Source organism: Nyctereutes procyonoides, unplaced genomic scaffold, assembly GCF_905146905.1.
Source record: "Nyctereutes procyonoides isolate TBG_1078 unplaced genomic scaffold, NYPRO_anot_genome, whole genome shotgun sequence".
Classification (NCBI taxonomy): Eukaryota; Metazoa; Chordata; class Mammalia; order Carnivora; family Canidae; genus Nyctereutes; species Nyctereutes procyonoides.
In genome coordinates, this window is record NW_026575051.1 from 59,887,501 (window position 1) to 59,909,910 (window position 22,410).

General features: G+C 33.1%; 1 protein-coding gene across 1 annotated transcript in view; it reads left to right on the forward strand.

Annotated features, from left to right (window-relative positions):
• Positions 1–22,410, forward strand: part of GRIK2 (glutamate ionotropic receptor kainate type subunit 2) — a 633,334-nt gene that overhangs the window by 514,525 nt on the left and 96,399 nt on the right. Inside the window, exon 13 of the mRNA XM_055329533.1 lies at positions 589–806. Coding sequence (XP_055185508.1) covers positions 589–806 — 218 coding nt within the window. The remainder of the gene's footprint in view (positions 1–588; positions 807–22,410) is intronic.

Consider the following 22,410-nt stretch of genomic DNA (forward strand, 5'->3'; position numbering starts at 1 on the left):
GTGATGGGAGACATTTGTTTATACAAAAGGAAATAATACACTACCTTATTTTAAAATAAACCTGAACTAAAACCCCATATCTCAAGGAATGTATAATTGAAATGTATTTTTATAAAACATAACTTTTTAAAATGGCAAGATAGACAAAATTTATGAGCTTTCATGCACATGAAAAATGAAACTTTACATAAACCTTGTTAAGAAATGAATTTGAACATATTTTAAATCATTTCTTCTAAAACTGAAGTAACTAACAAGAATATGAAAAACTGTACAAGTAGTTTATAGAGAGATTTTTTCTCTCTTCCAGTGTTATTTTTATAAAGGTTATAACTAGTTAATTTGTACTGTCTCAGGTAGAACTCGAGTCTCCTGTCACTATACTTAGAGTGTCCTAAGAGACTTTTATTATCTGAAATAAGTCTCTGCTCTCCCAATGGTTGTTGCTTGCTTACTAAAGCAAAATGTGAACCTGTGATTTAAGCTTTTATTACACAGTGATTCCCTTCTGCCACTGTGACCAAAAGTACCTGACTGCTGATCAAATTCTCTGTATTCGTTTCACCTTTTCCCCCCAATCTCTGTTAGGTTCTGAGCTCATGCCCAAAGCGCTCTCCACCAGGATAGTGGGAGGCATTTGGTGGTTTTTCACACTTATCATCATTTCTTCGTATACTGCTAACTTAGCCGCCTTTCTGACAGTGGAACGCATGGAATCCCCTATTGATTCTGCTGATGATTTAGCTAAACAAACCAAGATAGAGTACGGTGCTGTGGAGGACGGTGCAACCATGACGTTTTTCAAGGTAAGTCCTTCTCATTATCTACAATTTTACATATTAAAATGATAGAGTGCAAACAAACCTTTCTCTCTTAATGAATATAAGTGTATAGCCACACTGTCACTTGTGCAGAATAATCAATCGAGTACTTCAGGGAGTGGAGAGATCTATAACTAAATTCAAGGTAAACCATTTTAATACTTGTAAGTGGCAAGGAGTCTCTGCTTTACAAGGATTCCCTTTTTGTTCGAAGGAAAATCTGCCCACAGGTAACATTTTGTCTGAACAAGGTTTTATCTTTGTAAATATATATATATATATAAATATAAAAATATATAGCATATATTAATATATGATTAATATGAGTATGTTAATATAGTGTATTTGTTCTACATTAATATATTTACTAATATATATATTAAATACTAGTAGATTCAGACTCCACAAGGCTTAGCCCTTCCAGAAGAATAGAATAATTACAAGTAATAATATTTCTCATACATACATTTCTTTCTGTTAAGGTGAGACAAGTTTCACTTGTTCAGAAGCCTATAGAAAAAGAAGGAAAGCAAATGATAGAAAAAAACAGGAACAATTCTTGTTATCCGTATATTCATCTGTCTAATATTTTGTAAGGCAGAGTCTGAAAATGGGCTATGCTACTGAACTTAAAATGGTTTCCAGAAGGACAGCCCTGTGGCACTTAAATGGAAACGCAAAATGTGCTTGTACTGACTTCCAGGCATATATAGTGCCTTCCCCTCCTCTTTTTTATTCCTTTCTTCTTACTCCAGCTCTTCTCACTGTGCCAAAGTAGTTCAAATGGGGACATTTCACTTTCTGGAGTCAGACTTACTTCATAAGTCTTTTTTATATTTTACCAAGTCTTTTAAATTTCTTTGTAGGTCAGGAAAAATATTAAGCGTTGGCATTTTCCTTCACCGTTGATACAAATGTAATTGGCAGTTTAAGTATGCCGAAGTGAGATTTTTTTTCTAATAAGTGACTCAAGCTATAAAATAAATTTTTTCATCAAACATTCATCCAGTACCTGTTGAGTACCAGAAATTGCACTACACGTTGGTATTCTAGAGCAAATAACATCTATTTCTCCCTTTAAAGGAGATTCTAGTTTAGTTGGAGACACAGAGGACTAAATCAACAATCATGGAACTGGGTTTTAAGCAATTTAAAATACCCCTGCCAAATAAATATGTAGTTTTCATTGTAAAAGTTCTTACAGAACTAAATCAGCTCTTATTTTAGAGTTCTGGAGGACATTAAACATCCAAAGAGTAAGATAGATTGAAAGTTTAATCAAATCTATGTATAGGAATCTATGTAATTCCTATAACTTAATTATTTTCAAAGTGAATTTCTCCTGTGGCTAGAAGAAAGCTTGAATGTATATTTTACATTTAATTGGAAAATCATTATTATTTAATCAAATTTATTGATGACCGAATATGAGCAAAGTATTATGAACAGGATAGGGCTATTTGACTATATTAATTGCAATTGATCAATTTTTCCTCAATTGAATATTCAGAATTAATAGAAATAGCTTTTCTTATACAGTTTTTTTTTTCAAAAGGAAATCAGCTGTTGAAAATACTAAATGCACATTGTCAGTGTCATTAACTCTGTAGGGAGTGAATATGCATTATTATGCATTTAAATTACTATAGCATCCAAGAGAGTTTTGAAGAAGAGTTTGTCAAATAATACAAAGTGCCTAAAGCAAGTGATTTGATACCAGAATTATTTCTGTTTCAAAAATACATCAGTTTTCATTTCATTTTTATTTTCCAGAAGAAATATTTTAAGTTTCAAAGCTCTTTTATACTATGATCAAGGTTTATCTCTGAAAAATCATTTTGAAAAAAAAATTCTTTTTTCTTATCTTTAGGCTTATTTTCTCCCTTTTTTGTCTTTTCAGTCTTTTTGATTTTCTCTTCTTTCTTTTTAAAATTTAATTATTTTTTTAATTTTATTTTTTTAGCTCAATTACTCTGCAGTGTTAGTGTCATTTTCCCCCATCTTCACTCTTCATTGCCACTGACTTTTCTTTTTTGTCTTTCATCTCTTGTTTTCACTCTTACATGAAGGCTTACCACTAGCACTAAGAAAAAATTGGCATAGAACAATTTTCTGTTTTCAACAGTACAGACTTCCTGTCTGTAGAATTAGGGCCTTCTGGAATCTACACTAGTCGCAATAAAAACCACACAGTGATTATCATTAAACTGACCATTGCCTTAGGTCAGTAACTTGATCACATACCGAATTCTTACTGTTGAAATTAGGAAAGAATTAGAATTTAAAAGAATCATTAAATCTTATTTTTTCTTTAGTTATTTTAGTGTACCCCTAAATGATACTAATTTCAACCTCATATTTTAGCTTGTTAAACTATACACTTACACCAGTCGGGTATTTTAATTTTTTTTAAATAAAAAAAAAATATTCCCTAGCAATCTGGAATTGAAGTAATTGCATGCTCATTTTGAATCTCTGCAATGAACCAGGGAGTAGTGTGTGTATCCTATTTACATTTGATACCATTCTTTTATTTCTTAATTAACAGCAATGCATACAAACACTCTAGGAAGCACCCTTAAGGCACTGATTTCTAAAGGAATTTCCATCTTGTTTTTACAAATTTAACAAGACCCTGCTGTTAGTTAATTGTTCTGGAATGCTCGGTTCCAGAAAATTATTTTAAAGAATGGTATAGTTTTGTTACTACAAGCAAGAAGAGCTGGCTCAAGATACCTGGCCTTAAAGGGGTAAGTTCTCAATATTGCAAAAACGGAGAGTTATGCCATTCTGCAACATTAAATATGTATTTTTCCAAAGAACATGCTTGACTTTGTTTATTAAGCTTACTGTGTATATTGTCTTCAAAAAGAGTTCTTTCTTCTTATATCCATTACACTTCACATACATTCTCTCCAAGGATAAATGTAAAGCCATGACCAGTAAAATAACTCAAAACTGAGTGGATGGTAGTTCTTCAGGGTTATTCCATGTAAACAATAGAAAACTGTATGACATCACCAATATGTTCTTAATTATATGTAAAGGATAAAATAGCTGAAGGCCCAGAGATTTTATTGAGAAATAATAAAGGAGTTGTCAAAACTTCCTTCTCAGAATCTGGAAACTTGGTGTAATACAACTGAAGTCTGATCCAAGGGCTGAACACTACAGAATGTTACTGAGCAGCAAGCACATTCTTTTCTCCCTGAAGAATAAAGATTAGAAGAATGAATGCATATAGATGACATGTTCAAAAATAACTCAGCTAGAGCCTGTAGGTGTTATGGTTTCTTTTGAGAATCCTTGGATTTTCAAAGTGAGTAATATTTTACAAAATGATGCTGAATCACCTATATTTCTGTGCAACCCATGACTCAGGTTTTCTGATTTCTACAAATTCTCTCTCTAGGTTTGGTTTACCTGAAACCTCTGGCTGGCTGCATCTATTAATACAGTCTATTCTTCCCAAAAAAAGTAGTATCAAAGGAGATACATGTTCTCTTTTATGGTTATTTTAAAAAGTTCTTCCCCATATTAAAAGGATATTTAAATAGTATCAAATATCTAATATAATCATGTAATACTTCTAAAAATATAAAGGCTACAATTTAGAATAGTTGTTACCAATGGGGAGGGAAAAAAAAACTATGAAATCAGAGAAACTGGAGCTTAATTCTTGGCTCTACCACCTGATGGCTGTGTTTTGATAGGACACTGTTCCTTTTAAACCTCTGACTCCTCATCTCTGAACTGGAATGACTAACAAGAACATTCTCACAGTATTTTTTGAATATCAAATGAAAGCTCTACATGATATGCTAACCATTTAGCAAAGCTTGACAGATGTTATATATTAGCATTACTAGAAAACGTGACTAAAAATACTCAGAATTTAGGATGATTTTAAACATAGTCAAGAAAATTTGTGACCCACAGCAGGATAAATCATTTCAAAATAGATTTAAAAAGAAATCACATCACGTTTATTTAATTGAAATTGCTTCAGTCTTCTGACTGTTGTTGTCATGAAGAAGATGTAATCTGATAAGTGAAATAGAAGGAAACTATGAAAGCTTTTTCCTGGACTGTGTATTTTGGAATGGTATATTGAGGTTCATTTAGCAATTCTTTGGGGGAATTTATTGAAAATTATTGGTAAAGGAAGATATAAAATATATAATATAAAATATATTTTTCCTTATTTTAACTATTTTTTAAACCAATGATCAAGATGTCCTACTTTAGCCAGTATCGCCACGCATCTTATGTTCTCAGTTATATGATATGGATGCTCATTTGTAAGATACCAAGTTTTTATTCAAGAAGTATTTACTAATCATTCATCACTTACATGGTAAGAATTGTGTTAAATCTTAGACATGTATCCTGCATCTCCATGCATTTCCCTACACCTGTCTGTTCGATCTCCTATATATCCATTTCCTTCATTGCTATCCTGGTTCAGGACTGGTGTCATCTCTGACCAGGGCTTTGTAGAACCATTTAACTTTTCTTTTTCTCAATTTGTTCCTCTTGTTGTCTGTGCAGTTACTAGAGTGACTTAAAGTCCTCCAAAATTACCCTCTCCCTTTTGCTTTAGGATATAAACCTAGCTCCACAGTGTGTTTACAAGATACGTCATGGACTCACTTATTTCATAGCCACTTGCTCTTGCACTTCAAACTATAGCCAAACTGCTCATGTTGAGCCCCGGGTTGTGCCACAGTACATGGTGCACCTCCTTCTCCAATGCCAGTTATGCATTTTTTTTCATTCTTATCCTTCCTATCAACCTAATTGATTATATTCTCTTTATTCCTTAAGCCCTAATTCATACTTCACTTATCCCAGGCAAATTTTCCTGATCCTTCCCCTCCCCAAATCTACCCAGTTCTAGAAAGGTACTCCTCCTTTCTATCCTCTGAGCACTTTTTACTTCAGTTCTCACTAAACTTTTAACCCAAGCTATCTGCTTGGTTCCTCTGTTTCTACACTATACAGCATAGCATGGGGATGGGGGAGCAGGGATTGAATCTGTATCATTCACATTTGGATCTCTGGTTCCCTACAGAGGCCTTGCAGGTGGTTTGGGCTTTATTAGTTAACAATTGCCGCCTCAAGTCGCTTAACAAGCAATGAAAAACTCTTAGTGGCATGTAACATAAACCTTTATTTAGCTTACAAGTCAGTAGGTCCTATTTTAGAAACATGGAAGCTCAGAGACTTTAGTACCTTTTGAACAGAATTATGAAAGCAATAACCTATGGACTCATAGTACCAACAATTAAAGTAATAGCTAAAGATACCATGGCATAGCCACCATTACTCAGAAGAGCTAAGTGTATTACTCATTTTGGCTCACCCACATGACCTCAACTGTTTGATCATATTAAATTTCTAAAACATCTGCTTTAAGCCATTGGGGCAGTTATAGTTATCACATGTTCTTGATAATCTGCTACTTTTTCTGAGCTTATCAGTTCCTTGGTCTTCTAAAATTAAATTATTTTACACCAGGGTGACAGAGCTTTTGCCAATACCATTTCTGCTAAACGTTTGTGGACTTAAATGTATCCAGTTGAATCCATTTATAATCTAAAATCCACATCCTCTGTTCTTTTTAAAATGTGCCTCTCCCAACTAATTGTTGCTTTGGGATAGAACCTCTTTAATGGAGGAGAAAATCTACAAGGCTTTGCCCTGACTTTTTTCAGAGATCTTAACGAAGCATCTCAAGCAACATGCTTAATTTGTACTTTAATTAAGGACTGGCGCCATGTTGAAACAATCTAGAGGACTTTTACTGGCTTGAGACATTGAAGATTAGGAACACTTAAAATCACCCAACCATGCAAATTCCAACTCTACTTTATCACTGCTAAGTACTATTGGCAAACATGTCAGTTCTTTTAAATTATTTCTTTCCCCCTCATCCTTCTCTTTGTTTTTCTTATGATTGTTAATATTCCGTATCATCTTTCTTATACTACCTTATTCTATGTAGCTAAATGTAACTAACTGATACCTTGAATATATTGTAATTTTGTCTAGAATTTCTTTGGCTGAGTCCAAAAGATTATTAGTGCATTTCAATCTTCCAATTTACTATAGGGTACACTATAAAAATATTACATCTCCCTATATTCTCCCTGTTTTCTTCCAATGATTTCATTGTAATCTACCATGTGACCCTAAATCAGTGTTACATATTTAAGTTATTTTTATGGAAGCAAGTTATTTATTTTACCTAATTCTGTGCAGTTACCCTTGGCACAATGACTATCACATTCATTGATGGAAAACCTATGGCAAAGGGTTTTAGGGAGAGTGTGTGATTATCTTGAAAAGTTTGCCAAAGGGTTTTAGGTAGAGTGTGTGATTATCTTGAAAAGTTTGCTAATCTATAGAGAACTGAAAATGTTTTTTTTTCAAAATATGTATCCCTTTATGGCATTTCCATTCTAACTCTGCATAAAATGTCAATTTATTTGGAAGTGTAGGTTATAATGTTAGGAATGCAAGCAAGTGGATTGATCCATCTGGAGGGAAAATTTTATCTTTTGGTACTTACCCACAGAGAAGGTTTTGTTTTATTTTTCTCTGTTCATAGTCTCCCTTTTTAGAAGAACTCAAAGTACATTCTAAATGCCAGGTTATTAATCTTTACCACAACCCCTAAGGAAGGTAGGAAGCAATTATCATTATGCTCATTTAACAGATGAGGAAACTGGGCCATGGTGAGGTTAAGTGACTTATTAATTATGAAAGCTATAACCAAGGGACTCGTAGTATCAACAATAAAAGTAATAGCTAAAGATATCATGGCATAACCACCATTACTCAGAAGAGCTAAGTGCATTACTCATTTTGGCTCACCCATATGACCTCAACTGCTTGATCATATTAAATTTCTAAAACATTTGCTTTAAGCCATTGGGGCAGTTATAGCTATCACATGTTCTTGATAATCTGCTTCTTATTCTGAGCTTATCAGTTCAATGGTCTTTTAAAATTGAATTATGCTAGGGTGACAGTATAGGTTTTTAAGCCTGAATTGCTTGTGTGGCATGCCTGTAATGATTTTTTGAAAGCTTGAGTGATTTTTGCTTCTTAAATGCCAAAAGAACGTAAGTAATTTTTGAGTTGAGAGATAGAATGTAAAAAAAATTGGCAGTTTCCTGCATATACATAATAAATGGATTTAGAAACATATACCATTCATTAGACATTTCTCATGTTTTTTCCTTATTTATGTGAAACATAATTTTTGTTTGTTGTTTTTATTTAGAAAAACAGTAGTCGTGAAGGTATGATATATTTACTATGAAGAGACTTACACACTGGAGAAGTAAATTTTCAGAATGGCATCTATAGTTTTCACATTGAAAAAGGATTTTCCAAAATGAGTGTTTAGTTTCCTCTTCCTATATTGGTGGTAAAACATTTTGAAAGTTTCATTTGTGTATGCATAAAATTGGCCTAAAATAGTTTGCAAAGATGAGAAAGATAATCTGAACTGACTTTTGAACTCCTTTTATTTTTTTATTGAAATATTGACATATCAACTTGTGTAAGTTTAGGGGTACATGCTGATTTGATAAATCTATATATTGCAATATGATTGTCACTGTAGCATTAGCTAACCTCTCCATCACATCACATAATTATCATTTCCTTTTTGTAGTAAGAACAATTAAAATCTAGTCTCTTAGTGACTGATGTTTATAATACAGTATTGCTGACTACAATCACAATGCTGTACATTAGATCTCCAGAAATTATTATTTAAATGCCTTTGATATTCTATGTGGCAAATCCCCAGTTAAGTAAGGTCATCATAGAGAAAGGGTTTAATAACTATTTATCTGCACATGGATAGAAATTGGGTATGTCTTTCGTTGTGTACCCAATTTACTATTATATTTCTATTCATTTTCTGCTACAATCCAGGCAGGATTCTTTGACAATATAATAATTAGAAATTCATTATGTTACCTCAGTAATTACAGAGATTCTTTCTTAAATAATTGCTTGTATAAGAGTCACCGTGTTTAACTTGCCATAAAGTTTTGCTTTCAAGTCATTTTTATTTATTCAGAGTCAATTTATGCTCAGTAATTACACTGACCTTTTCTCCTCAGTAATTTAGATCTCAGATTTCAGCTTTGGGTCTCACCTGGCAGGTGTTGTCTCTACCCAGAAACTAATTGAAAAATTGAATAGTAATATGTATATTGGTGTCAAAATTTTGTGACTAAAATCTTTTATTTGTTGATAGGTTGTACCTCTCTATGTATGCATCATAAATTCTAGACTATAGCTCAGCAAAGTTAGTGATACTATTTTATCAGTGAAAGCACTACTTCAACTTATGGGGCCAGTCTTTTATGCATCAAAATGGTACGTGTGGGTATGCTGCAACCAGTGGGACTGGATAGCATGGATTTTATATGGGAATATGGTCTTGTCTGACAAGCAAGAAGATAGTCTTGTTTTTGCATCAGTTTTTCTTTCTCAAGGGATAGAGACATTATTTTGTCCTATTTGGTATATCATCCAGTAAATTTTTAAAATCTTTAAAATATCCATTTGTTTAAATCAGTAGTTTCAACCTGTGTGCACATTAGAACGTTAAAAATCACTTGAGGGCTTTGAGAGAATACTGAGCCCCAAACGCCTCTCCAGGCTAAGTAATTAAAAAATATCTTCAGGTGGGATTCTAGGCGTCTGAGGGTTTTTTTTGTTTTGTTTTGTTGTTGTTGTTTTTTATATAACCTCTTCTGGTGATTCCAGTGTGCAGGAAGAATTAAATTAATTTGAAATATAAACAATCCTTCATTATTGCCATCAATCGTTAATAAATAATTCGATTTCTGTTTCCTTCATATTAATTCGGAGTTCTTCTCTGAAACCCAGACTTTACAAAATATCAGACAGAGGTCTAAAATGATGATAAATCTGTTGACCATACCCCTACTTCTTTCAAATTATTTACCTGGGTTGTGTTTAGAGACTTTTTTCAAAAGAGATCTGCTGAGAGTGAATAATCTAATTAAATCTTCATTTCTGACACCATTCCTGGAAGTCTCCAGTTGTTGGGCATGAGAATTGCCAAGTAGCAGAATGAAAGCTTTCTCCTTTCTCAGGGAATTATAAGGTGTGGGGGCAGTTAATCCTGATTTTTGTAGCTCCAAGTAAATGTTGAGAAAATATATATTCTATGGGACCTAGGGAATGGATACATTCACCTTTTCTTTGTAAGCCTTTATTGCAGGTGCTTCTACCATGGTGGAAAGAGGAGAAATTAGAGACCCATTAAGCAGGCATATTATAGTCTTGGAAGGATTGTATATATGACTTCTGTGTTTACATTATGAGGACCAGATTAAGAAGAGATGAAGTACCTTAACTCTATATTTATATATCGAGTTAGATTCTGCTCAACAGATTGGGATTTGGACTCATGTAGTTTCCAGAGCTTAGTGACTGCTCTGTAGTATTTGGTGAAGTACTGCCACTTTTTCCTCATGGAAAGAAAATGCACCTATAATAGCTAATGGAAAAAAATTATCATACAATTCTAATTGATATCTTTTTTGAGTTACTTTGGAATTCCTCATTATCCCTCTATGTATCTAAACTGAAACCATATGCTCCTCAAACATGGCATTCTGCTCTAATGTGGGTGATGGAAAACCTGAGATACTTGAGCTTCCAAGCCAGAAACTGTTCTTGCTAACTTGTTTGCAAGTTACTACGTAATAACTCAATGCTTATATAGAATAAATAGAAACTTTATTTTGATTTTTTTTGGTTTCATATATTCAAGTTTGTGTACAATCTGGTTTATTGTTTTGATTTTTCTGCATGCTTGAGTGAAACAAAACCTAAAAGTTTTATGTGATTGGACACCAGTGTACCTGGTTTAGATTAGTGATTAATACTGTTACTGAAATTTTCATCTGTCCACGTTGATGTTTTCTTCATTTTTCACTAAACAGCTTTTTTAGAAATCAAAAGTACCTCAGCAAAGATTTTTGTAGCCATTCTCTTTTTCTCCCAAGTATTTTTTTTCTTCATTAACAGTTTTAAGATATTGGTTGTAGGTAATGGATTAATGTTGACATTAGGTTAAGCAACAATGTTTTATTCAATAAAATAAGGTTGGTGTTTTAAAGTATTATATTTTTATTAGTATCTAATATGGTTTTTATATTGGTCATGTTTGAAGCGAATGTTTAAGCCAATTATTTGTAATGCATTTAATTTATTGGCATATTAAGGGGGTTATTTTCACTCAAGGAGATTGTCTCCCTCCCACATTCTCATCTAACACACAATTTATTGTATGTGAGGCCTGATCCTATGTTTATTACAGGGATTTGCATAAGGCCTACAGGAAACCAACACCATTTTACTATGTTCCCATTGCAAGAAATAAAATGGTGCCTTTGAGTAAAGTTGCTTCAGCAGACACTAGTTTAGCATGCCAAGTTACAGCTATCAATGGTGAAACAGCAGATGTGAAGGCTAGTTGGCATCAAAGCATATGAGTCAAAGACTTTCCTATGGGAAAGAAAGTGCTTCATTACACTTTATCTATACTAAGAACATTGGTTCTATCAAGCTGTCTGAAAATTAGACTATGATGGGTTTTATTACCTTAGCTCTGCCAGAGTGAATTCAATAGTTAAAAAGTAAGCGATAACACCATTTTGGGAATTATAAGAAGTGATTAGAATTTCAACGTATTAAAACTTGGAAAGAGCAGCAACTTTTATCTTAGCTTCTCTAAAATATCTGAGGGACAAAAGTTTAATCCCTCTCTAATTTTCAATATGTACCAATGAACCTTTGGGGCAATTTAATTGAAGAAAGAAGTTTTGTGTTTGAGTGAAGTGTAAAATCTGGGAAACAATGTTTTAATTGCCTTGAAAGGCAAGTGCATGAGGCTGTTGTCATCCCAGGATACACTGTGGTTCTGTCTCTCTTTTGCCTTCCCTCCTCCACTCTGTGCAGGAACCACTCTTGCTGTTTGTCAAGTCAGCATGGCAGCTCAAACACCACGTTGCACCTCATCAATCTTAGGAGAGAGGGCCCCACAGGGAGTGAGAAAACTCAAAAGTCAGTTAATATAGCAATGTTGAGCTGGCATGTCAAGTACTGGATAATGGATAATAGTTGTCACTGTAAGAGTTTATAGCCACTGGTTAGGCAACAATTTGAAAGGGATTTGAGAAAGGCATATTTTTCAACATAAAAATATGGGCTAAGATAAATATAAAAATTGTTATTTAAAACTTGTAATGTTTTATTTCTCAGATAAAAAATAATAAAAATGAAAATTCCTCTTTTCTTATATAAATTGTAATATAAAAGTATCATTTGGTATTTCTAAAACAAATGTAAAAACAAAAAAAACTAGCTTTCCTGCTTTGTAAATTCTTTGAGAAAATTCTGTTACTTGGCATTGTGGCTGAGAAATCTCTATTAATCATGCTTAGTGGAGTTTTTTTGGTTGGGGGGGAATCCAACTTTAGAGTATCAACAAAAGCATATTATCTTTTTAGGTTGTCAATTAATTACAGATTGAATACTGTGAAGCTTGTATTTAATCCAGAATATCCTTGGCAGTTAACGTTCCTAATTTTTCATGCACCATTATGCTTTTATGGGGGAGGAGCTATTTTTTTGTTGTTCCGAATGCACTTTCAACTAATTAGCATCTTTGGTCAGCTGAATATTCTTTTGTTCATTTGTTTTCCTATTTCTTTTCCAAAAATGCTAATGGCAGTAATACCACTTTGTTCTTTAATATTAAGAGGTGATTAAAGATATCATATGGTAGTTAAATTGGTTCTTTCATTATATCATAAAGCAAAGTGAGGTTTACTATTACTTACTGCTGCTGCCATCTTTGATGTTTAGACTTTTATTTACAAACAGAATAGTTTTTCCCCCTTGGCAGCAAGCAAAATGTAGGGCCATTGGCCCTTCTAATAGTCAGTGATCTTATTACTTCATCATACATATTCACAAGTAGCAAACAGAACTCATAAAGCATCCTTTCTTTTTTATACCCTTCCCCTGCCTGACATAGATTGGAAAAAAAAGACAAAGTAAACTTTAGAGTTTGCTCATAGGTGTTGATAATTCCAAACTGAATATAATAGATTCTTCAAAAATATTCCTTTTAAACATATGACTAGATTAAACATTAATACTAAATGTCTTAGTCGTAAAGAGGTCATATCTAAAATAATTCAAGGTCTTTTTGCTGTGATATTATTGCCGGTGGCAGTTGGTAAATGTCTAATGCATACTGGTGAGGACTTTTATTGACCTCCTGTATTCAGAGAAATTCCTTAACAGTTTTATAAGTAAAGAACTTTCCAGATGAGTGAATGTGTTTGCATGTGTATGCACATACATGAGTGAGTGTGTCCTATAAGAAAAAGATATGTATGCTACCTTAATGGAATTAAATTATGAATGGTTACACAATTTATTTTTCTTATACCCAGTTTCTATATTAAATCTGTTTTAGTGGAAGAATAGTTCAGGGTTGGCAATAAATTATAATTTATGTTTCCTGACAGCATTTGAATAATACTTTTGATTGTTATTAGTCTATTGTATATACCATAGCACTAGTGGAGTTCAGTGAAAAGATTTGATTATCTCTAAAGGTAGATGTTTCCTTTATTAAATATTGTAATTACAGCTAATTAGAGGTTACACAATAAACTAGTTTCCTTTGTAGGTCCCTTGACTATTTTCAGAACACTGTGAGTTTATGCTTCATTTTAATTGATTGCAAAAACAATTAAATAAAGACCAAATAATTAGAAAACAGCATTAATAATGGATATAAAGATTGTTGAGTCAATACAATGTGGTTTAACAAAATGTTTAAATGCAAACCTAGGTTGTGTCATGAAATCATACATCTGTAACTCACTGGGGATTTATTTAACCTCTCCACACTTCTGTCTTTTTATAAGTAAACTGAGGTGTAATTATTATATCTTATAGATTGTTTACATAAAGCACTCAGCATATGATAAACTCCCAGTATGTATTTACTGCTATCCTTATTTAAGGAGTTTAATAGTTGAATTGTTAAATTCTGTAGCAGATTAAACCATTTCCTTCAATATGAACGCTTGTGTGCCTGGAAATACATCTAATGTACCTATGGTCAGTGCCAAAATCTGACACTCAGTTAAATTTGTTTGATATATGATTTGATCCTGATTGCAGATTATTAAAAAGCATTCTAGGTTACTCACTTGTAGTGCTGAAAAGGTAAACTGCATCATGAATCCAGTTCCACCCATATATTATATATAATCTTTTAATTAATGACCAGTTTATTAATGGTTGTTTAATTAATGGCCTTTTTATTAACATGTGAGGTTTACTTTGACAAACATTTTATGCTCAGAATTTATGCTTAAATAGAAGAAAAATTTCCATTTTTTAATTGTTCTTCCTCTCCGTAAGTATTATCCATTGTAATTTTAGTAAGTTTTTTTCTCTTATAAAAATAATGCATATGATATGACTCATAAGAATTATAGAATTTTAGGAAAGCAAAGGGAAAAAAAGCCAAAGTCCAACCTATTAAGACAAATCTTAATATCCTATAACAAAAGACTCCACTGTTTTCTTTACAGATATATATATAAATATTTATACAAATAATATAAATATATATATACAAATATATAAATAATATAAATATATATATTAAATCTTTTAAAATTTTTGTTTATTTATTTTAGAGAGTGAGGAGTAGGGGGAAAGGCAGAGGGATAGGGAAAGAGGAAGCAGACTCCCTCCAGAGCAGGAAGCCCAACGCAGGGCTTAATCTCACAATGCTGATATCATGATCTAAACTGAAACCAAGAGTTGGTCCCTTAACCAACTGCACCACAGAGGTGCCCCTCTCTCTATATATATACACCTGTATAGCAATGAAATCACTGATGACTTAAAAACCTAAAGATAAAAAAAACTAAAGATACCAAATGAGATATTAATTTTTAATATTAATTACATTAAACTCTCAGAAATTTAATGCTTTAAAATATTAAATTGAATAAATATTTTTAATCAAATCTTAAAGGAAAACTGTCAGAGAGATGATATTAAGGTTAGTCTTCCTAATACAATCTTGTGTTCAAGTGAAAGAGAAAAAAATCTGGTAATAAAAATATATAGGAGTAGTCATTAATCTTTTTCAGTTAAGCTGTATTAATATATATTTAGAAGAATGATTATAGAAATATCTTTCTTTATCTACATGAACTGCAGTTTAGGCATTCCATGTCTATAAATGAGAAAGAACGCTTGCATGACTGTGCTCTCACAAAGAGTTGACATTTGGGTTGGAAATTCAATTTCTCAGTTATCTGGGATGCCCAAGACACACTAGTACCAGACTCTATGTTACTTCATATCCTTTAAGTATTCTTTTTTTTTTTTTAAAGGTTTTTTATTTATTTACTTAGGATAGTCACAGAGAGAGAGAGAGAGGCAGAGACACAGGCAGAGGGAGAAGCAGACTCCATGCACCGGGAGCCCAACGTGGGATTCGATCCCGGGTCTCCAGGATCGCGCCCTGGGCCAAAGGCAGGCGCCAAACCGCTGCGCCACCCAGGGATCCCTCCTTTAAGTATTCTTATACAGATATTTTTATTACATCAGCCTTCTCTTCAACACTAGAAGAAAATAACCGAGCCTAACTCTAACAGGTAGAATTTGGTGGAGTGAATTAGGAATCCATATTGTCAAAACGGAAGGAAGTGACTAAATAGCCACAACTAAGAAATGAACACATGTAAAAACAACCATTTTTATGTCTACCTGATACATTCTAACCTTTAGGAAGATGTTCTCTAGAGGATTCCCCAAATTTGATGATGACAATGATGATGATGATGATGATATTGTAGATGCTGATGTTCATGGAATGGTCCATGAACATTAGAATGTTCATTTCCCTGGAATCCAGGGAAAACACTAGAGCTATTTATGTCTATGAATTAAAAGCAATAGAGATGACTTTAAGAAAACCAGCACAATTTATTCTCAAGAAATCAAATAAACTAGCATTAGAAAGAGGATAGCTTCCAACGTCAGAAAGACAGCTTTATGTGAAGGTGTCTTAAAACTTAAAATTTTGTGGAAATAGGAATCCTGAGCATGAGATGTAACCTTTGACATAACAAAGGAGCTTGTACATAAGCATCAAGCCTGATAGTCTTCACTTTCAGAGCTGCTTTTCCTCTGGGGCCCAGTCATTGCAAGTTGCCACATCCATTTACTTTAAACTGATGCCATAACATGCATAATTATTAGAATAAAACTGTTACAACTAGAAAAACAAAATTAATTGTATTTTGAAAGTAAAAATGGTAGCTAAACTCTTCCTGTATTTTTGGTGTGTGTTGTCAGTAGACAATCAATAGCTATCTTGCCATCCTTATCACCCATCCTTATTAGCAATTGTTTCTTTCCACATCTCAGGCCCAATTTATTGTACCTGCAATATCTTGAAAATAAGGTTGCAGTGATTTACTGTTACTAGCTCAAGAAACACTTGAGCATTTTGCTTGTGCTTCTTTCTTTGAACTTGGGAACACTTTTAACAGTGTCAAGATCAGTAGTTTGCTACAAAACTTTTCAATGAAATTTTACTATCTCAGGCTAAGAAATAAGAGTGGAGTTCTGTTCTATTATGGCTTTTAATAAAATGTACATGGCCAGTAAATACATGAAATGTGGCTAGTGCCATTTAGGAAAAAAAATCCTTTTTTCTTTTAAATTGGAGTATAGTTGACACATAATGTTGCAATAGTTTCAGGTGTTCAACATAGTGATTAGATAAGTCTATACTCACCACAAGTCCAACTACCATCTGTCATCATACAACACTATTATACCACCACTGACTCTATTCCCTATGCTGTACCTTATTCATTCTGTAACCGGAACAAAATTTTGAATTGTATTTAATTTTAATTAACTTAACTGAATATTTGAACTTGAGGCAGTATAAAGACATTTCCCCATTAAACACAAAATTATATATTTATTTAAAATTTTGCATCCTGGGGATCCCTGGGTGGCGCAGCGGTTTGGCGCCTGCCTTTGGCCCAGGGCGCGATCCTGGAGACCCGGGATCGAATCCCACATCGGGCTCCCGGTGCATGGAGCCTGCTTCTCCCTCTGCCTGTGTCTCTGCCTCTCTCTCTCTCTGTGACTATCATAAATAAATAAAAATTAAAAAAAAATTAAAAAAAAAAAATAAAAAAAAATAAAAAATAAAATTTTGCATCCTGTTAAATGTTGTATTGTAGAGCATGTGATCAGTGCCTGTGTCGTTTTTAGTATTACTCATAAACAAATCAGTGAAAGCAGTAGCAATAGATTGACCCAGTTCAAGTGATTTCTTCTGTGTACTGACATAATATTGTAGTGTATTTGTTTAGCAGTTTATGTGTATGACATGTTACAGTGATAACTATGTAAGCCATAACTGGCAATTAAATTTAAATATATAGTATTATTTTAAACAAAACAAAATTAAATTATTTTTCTAGTTTAAAAAGTACATCTGGGCAAATTATCAAATTTAAAATGAAAGCATATTACTGAAACCTAGTTGAATAGAAATGGAGAAACTAGTACTACAACCAGAACATTTTTCATTATCAAGAAATATTCTCAGAAAATACATAGTGAATTTGATAAACAGTTTCTCTAAACAGTAGAAGAATCAATGAAATTAGTCGCCTGAAATCAGAGTCAACTGTTCTAAGAATTACAAAATGATTTTTAATAGGATCTGGGCTTATACTTTTGGACAGCTATTGAACAACGGATTATTATTTTTTTAAGATTTTATTTATTTATTCATGAGAGACACACAGAGAGAGAGAGAGAGGCAGAGACACGGGCAGAGGAAAAAGCAGGCTCCATGCAGGGAGCCTGACACGGGACTCCATTCCAGGTCTCCAGGATCAGGCCCTGGACCCAAGTTGGCGCTAAACGGATGAGTCACCTGGGCGGTCCAAACAACATGGGTTATAAACATAGAATAAATTTAGATGGGAAGATAATAAAATATATAATTTCAATTGTAGAAATGTTAAAAAAAATAAAGAAAAAAAATAATGAAGAAAAGATTAAAAGGAATATTGTGCAATAAAAGATCTTCAATTAAGCCACCAAACAATTGCCCATGGTATTACAAGAGCTTTTTAACAATAGTAAATATTAGTTGATCTTAAACTTTAAGAATTACAGGGCAGACCAGGTGGCTCAGTGGTTTAGCGCCACCTTCAGCCCAGGGCCTGATCCTGGAGACCGGGGATTGAATTCCATGTCGGGCTCCGTGCATGGAGCCTGCTTCTCCCTCTGCCTCTCTCTCTCTCTCTCTGTGTCTCTCATGAATAAATAAATAAAATATTTTTAAAAATTCTAAGAATTACAAGTACTTTTTGTAGATTGGATGCCTTACGCAATGTGAGAGACACTGATTAATTACTATTTTGGGTGCATTTTTTTTTTCTCAAAGGATTTCCAAATATAGGAAGAAACGTCAAGTTTCAAACTAAAAAAAGAACTAGTGGCATAGGCATTTTTAAATCTTTTATGGCTATGAAAGAAGAGTTTCAGCAAAAAACAGGAAATTTAGTTTCTTTCATGATGATTGATACACCAACTATGTTAGAAAAAACAACTCTTATTAGAATTTTAAAGCAAAATAATTATTTTTTTCTTATGCTTTATGATATTAAAACTATTTGTGCTTGGTTTTGAAGCTCACTCTGACGAGTGTTATGGTACAACTGTTAATATCTTTTAGGATACATATTTAGATGCTATGACTCATTGCAGTTTATAGAATTGTTGAAAGAAATACAAGACAACAATTTTGTGATTTAGTGATGATTTTGCAGATTTTTGGCTAATGTTCTTTGAGTCATGGAAGTTATATAAACATGTACCGAACTGCTAAGTTCAACTCAAAATTTTCATAAAATTAATGACTGCCAGATTTTCAGTAATCAAAGATTAAGAAAATGGCAGTATGTTTTCGTTTTTTCACTAATATCTTACCTTTCAAAAACATGCTAAAATTTCCAACTTGTTTCACTTTATGAGTTTCTACCTATTTTATAAAATCTTATAGTCTCACATCGCATTGGGACTGAAGAGGGATAAGTCATCCTCAGAAATATATTTTCCCCTTTGAGTTATCAAGATGATAACTCTTTCTATATTGATTGATCCTACTTTGACAGTTTTGAAGATTTGATGTTGACCACAAACCAGTTGAATAAATCTTTCTATACACTACAGCTTGAAAGCAGAATTGCGTGCATAATTTGTAGTCCTATTCTCAGTATCCAAAAGGTTTTCTTTTCTTTCTTTTTTCCTTACAGAGTTCTTATGACCTTACCTAAGACAGGATGGATGTTTTCTTACCATCGGGTCTCTAGCTTTCTGATACTCTGAACAGAGAAGTAGCTCTGCCTTCTGCTTTTCTTATCTGCCCAACATTTCTATGACAAATGAAGACTACTCCCCCACTCTCCCACCCCTGAACCGTCCCTCTTTCCACTGCTTGTCCAGTTATTTTCCAGCATCTATTGCCCCTAAATTAACACACGAGTCCAGACAATAGACAGAAAACACACTCTACCTGTCTCAAAATTAGTATCTACAAAGGCAGACAATGGCTACTAACTTAAGTGGTCAAAGATAATTTAAAAGGAACAGTGTACAGGTGGGAACTAGTGTGCCTGGGTCCTTTCAACCAGGCAATAGCATTTTATTCTAACAAGGGTGGGTCACTGATTTTATTTTTAATACCATTGAAGCATTATTACAGTTAAAATAAATCTCTCTCAGATTCCAACAATGTCTATCCGTGCTAAGTTTCCCTGTTGTGAAGAGTCATCTTTTGGTGTATCTTACCATATTAATATATTATACTGTGATGTTACTACAGAAATCATTGGGTGCAGTTATTCAACCGCTTTTTAAAACTGGAAATCCATAATCTCATTTATTTTTATTTTTATCCAATCTCTCATTTATTTTTAAATGTTATACTCTGTATATACATGAAACTGCCTTCTAAACTACAATCGTTATAACCCTTGAACTGTGAAGGAAGCATTCCGCATGTCCTACCCAGTCTTCTTTAACATGATGGACATGTGAGATATTTAAAAGTCTTGAATATATAATTAACATTGTGGTTAATAATACTGTAGTATGTAGTATTAAGGTAGAGATCTTTTATGTCCTTACCACACTTTTTGGATATATAAATAATGCTACCTTGAGTATTTATATACATCTTTTTAAATGGGCATAGGTTTTCATATTTCTTGGGTAGATACCTAGAAATAGAATTGCTCATATGATCAATTGATATGAGCAATCATATGATAATTCAATGTTTGACTAACTGAAGAATTCCTAGGCAGATTTCCAAATGGCTGCACAATTTGATATTACCATCAACAGTGTATAGAGGATTCTAATTTCTTCATATCCTCACCAACACTTTTTTATCATTTTGATAATAACCATTTTATTGAGATGAAGTGGTGTCTCATTGTGGTTTTGATTTGCATTTCCCTGATACTAATATAATGCGCATTTTAAATGTGCTCATTGACCATCTGTATATCTTTGCAAAAATGTCTAGTCATATTTTTTGCTCAATTTTAGATTGGGTTATTTATCCTTTTATTGAATTTTAAGAGTTCTTTACACTTTTTAGATACAAATCCCTCATCAGAAATATGATTTATAAATGCTTACTTTCACTCTTGTGTTCTTTCTTTTTTTTTTTAATAAATTAGTTTTTTATTGGTGTTCAATTTACCAACATACAGAATAACACCCAGTGCTCATCCCGTCAAGTGTCCCCCTCCGTGCCCGTCACCCATTCACCCCCACCCCCCGCCCTCCTCCCCTTCCACCACCCCTAGTTCATTTCCCAGAGTTAGAAGTCTTTATGTTCTGTGTCCCTTTCTGATATCTCCCACACATTTCTTCTCCCTTGTGTTCTTTCAACTATCTTGATTATGTCCACTGATGCACAAATGTTTTTAATTTTACTAAGTTAGGATTTATACATTTTTTCTTTAGTTACCTATGACATGAGTGTTACATCTAAGAAGACTTTTCCTAAGCTAAAGTCCTAAAGATTTACTACTATAGTTTCTTATGAAAGCTTTATAATTTTAGCTCTTATTCTTAAGTCTGTGAATCCACTTTGAGTTAATTATTCAGTATGATGGGAGAAACAGGGACAACTTTACTCCTTTACATGTCAATATCCAGGTGTCTCAGCACCATTTGTTAAAAAGGCTGTCCTTTCCCCCATTGAACTGTTTTGACACTCTTGTGAAAAGCAAAATGTCCATAAGCATAAGAATTTATTTCTGGAAACTTGACTCTTTTCCATTGATGTATATTTGGAAATTAGGAAGTGTGAATCATTTATTTTTTTTCTTTTCAAAATTGTTTTGACTATTCTTGGCTTCTTGTACCTCCAAATGCATTTAAGGATAACTGGTCAATTTCTTCAAAAAGCCAGGTGGAATATTAATGAAGACTGAGTTGAATTTATATATCTATTTGGGAAGTTTTGTTATCTCAGCAATATTAAGTCTTCTGATCCTTGAACATGGGATGTTTCCCCATTTATTTAGGTATTTGATTGTCTTTCAGCACTGTATTAAAGTTTTATTATATAAATCTTGTGCTTCTTTTAAAAATGCATTCCTCTGTATTTTATTCTTTTTAATGCTATTATAAATAGAATTCTTTTTAAAATTTTATTTTCTGATTGTTCATTGCCAGTTTCCAGAAATAGAATTGATTTTTGTGTATTGATATTATATACTGAAACTGCCTAAACTCATTTATTAGTTCTAATATTTTTAGTAGACCTCTTTGAATTTTCTGTATGTAAGATTGTGTCATCAAAAAAGAGAGATAGTTATAGTTTTTCCTTTCTAATCTTAATGCCTCATATTTTTTTCTTGCCTTATTGCCTTCACAATACAAAAAAATCCAGTGTAATATTGACTAGAATTAGAAAGGAAAGAGTGAACATTTTTGTCTTGTTTCTGATCTTACGGAGAAAGCATTCCGTTTTTCACTATTGTGTTACTAGGTATGGATTTTTTATAGCTGTTTCATATCAGAACGAAGATAATCTATGATAATTAATTTTACGTGTGAATTTAGGACACAAAGAGCCCAGATATCTGGTTACATATTATTTCTGGGTGTGTCTGTGAATGTGTTTCTGGAAGAGATTAGTATGTGAACTGAGGGACTGAGTGAAGCAACTACCTTCCCTAGTGTGGTTGAGTACAATCCTGTCTTTTGGGGCCCAAATAGAGCAGAAAGGCAGAGGAAGGTTGAATTCTCTTTCTGCCTGGATTCTTGAGCTGAGACATTGGTCTTTTGCCCTCAGACTGGGATTTATACAATTAGCTCCCCTTGTTCTCAGACCTTCAGACTCAGATTGAATTATAACACT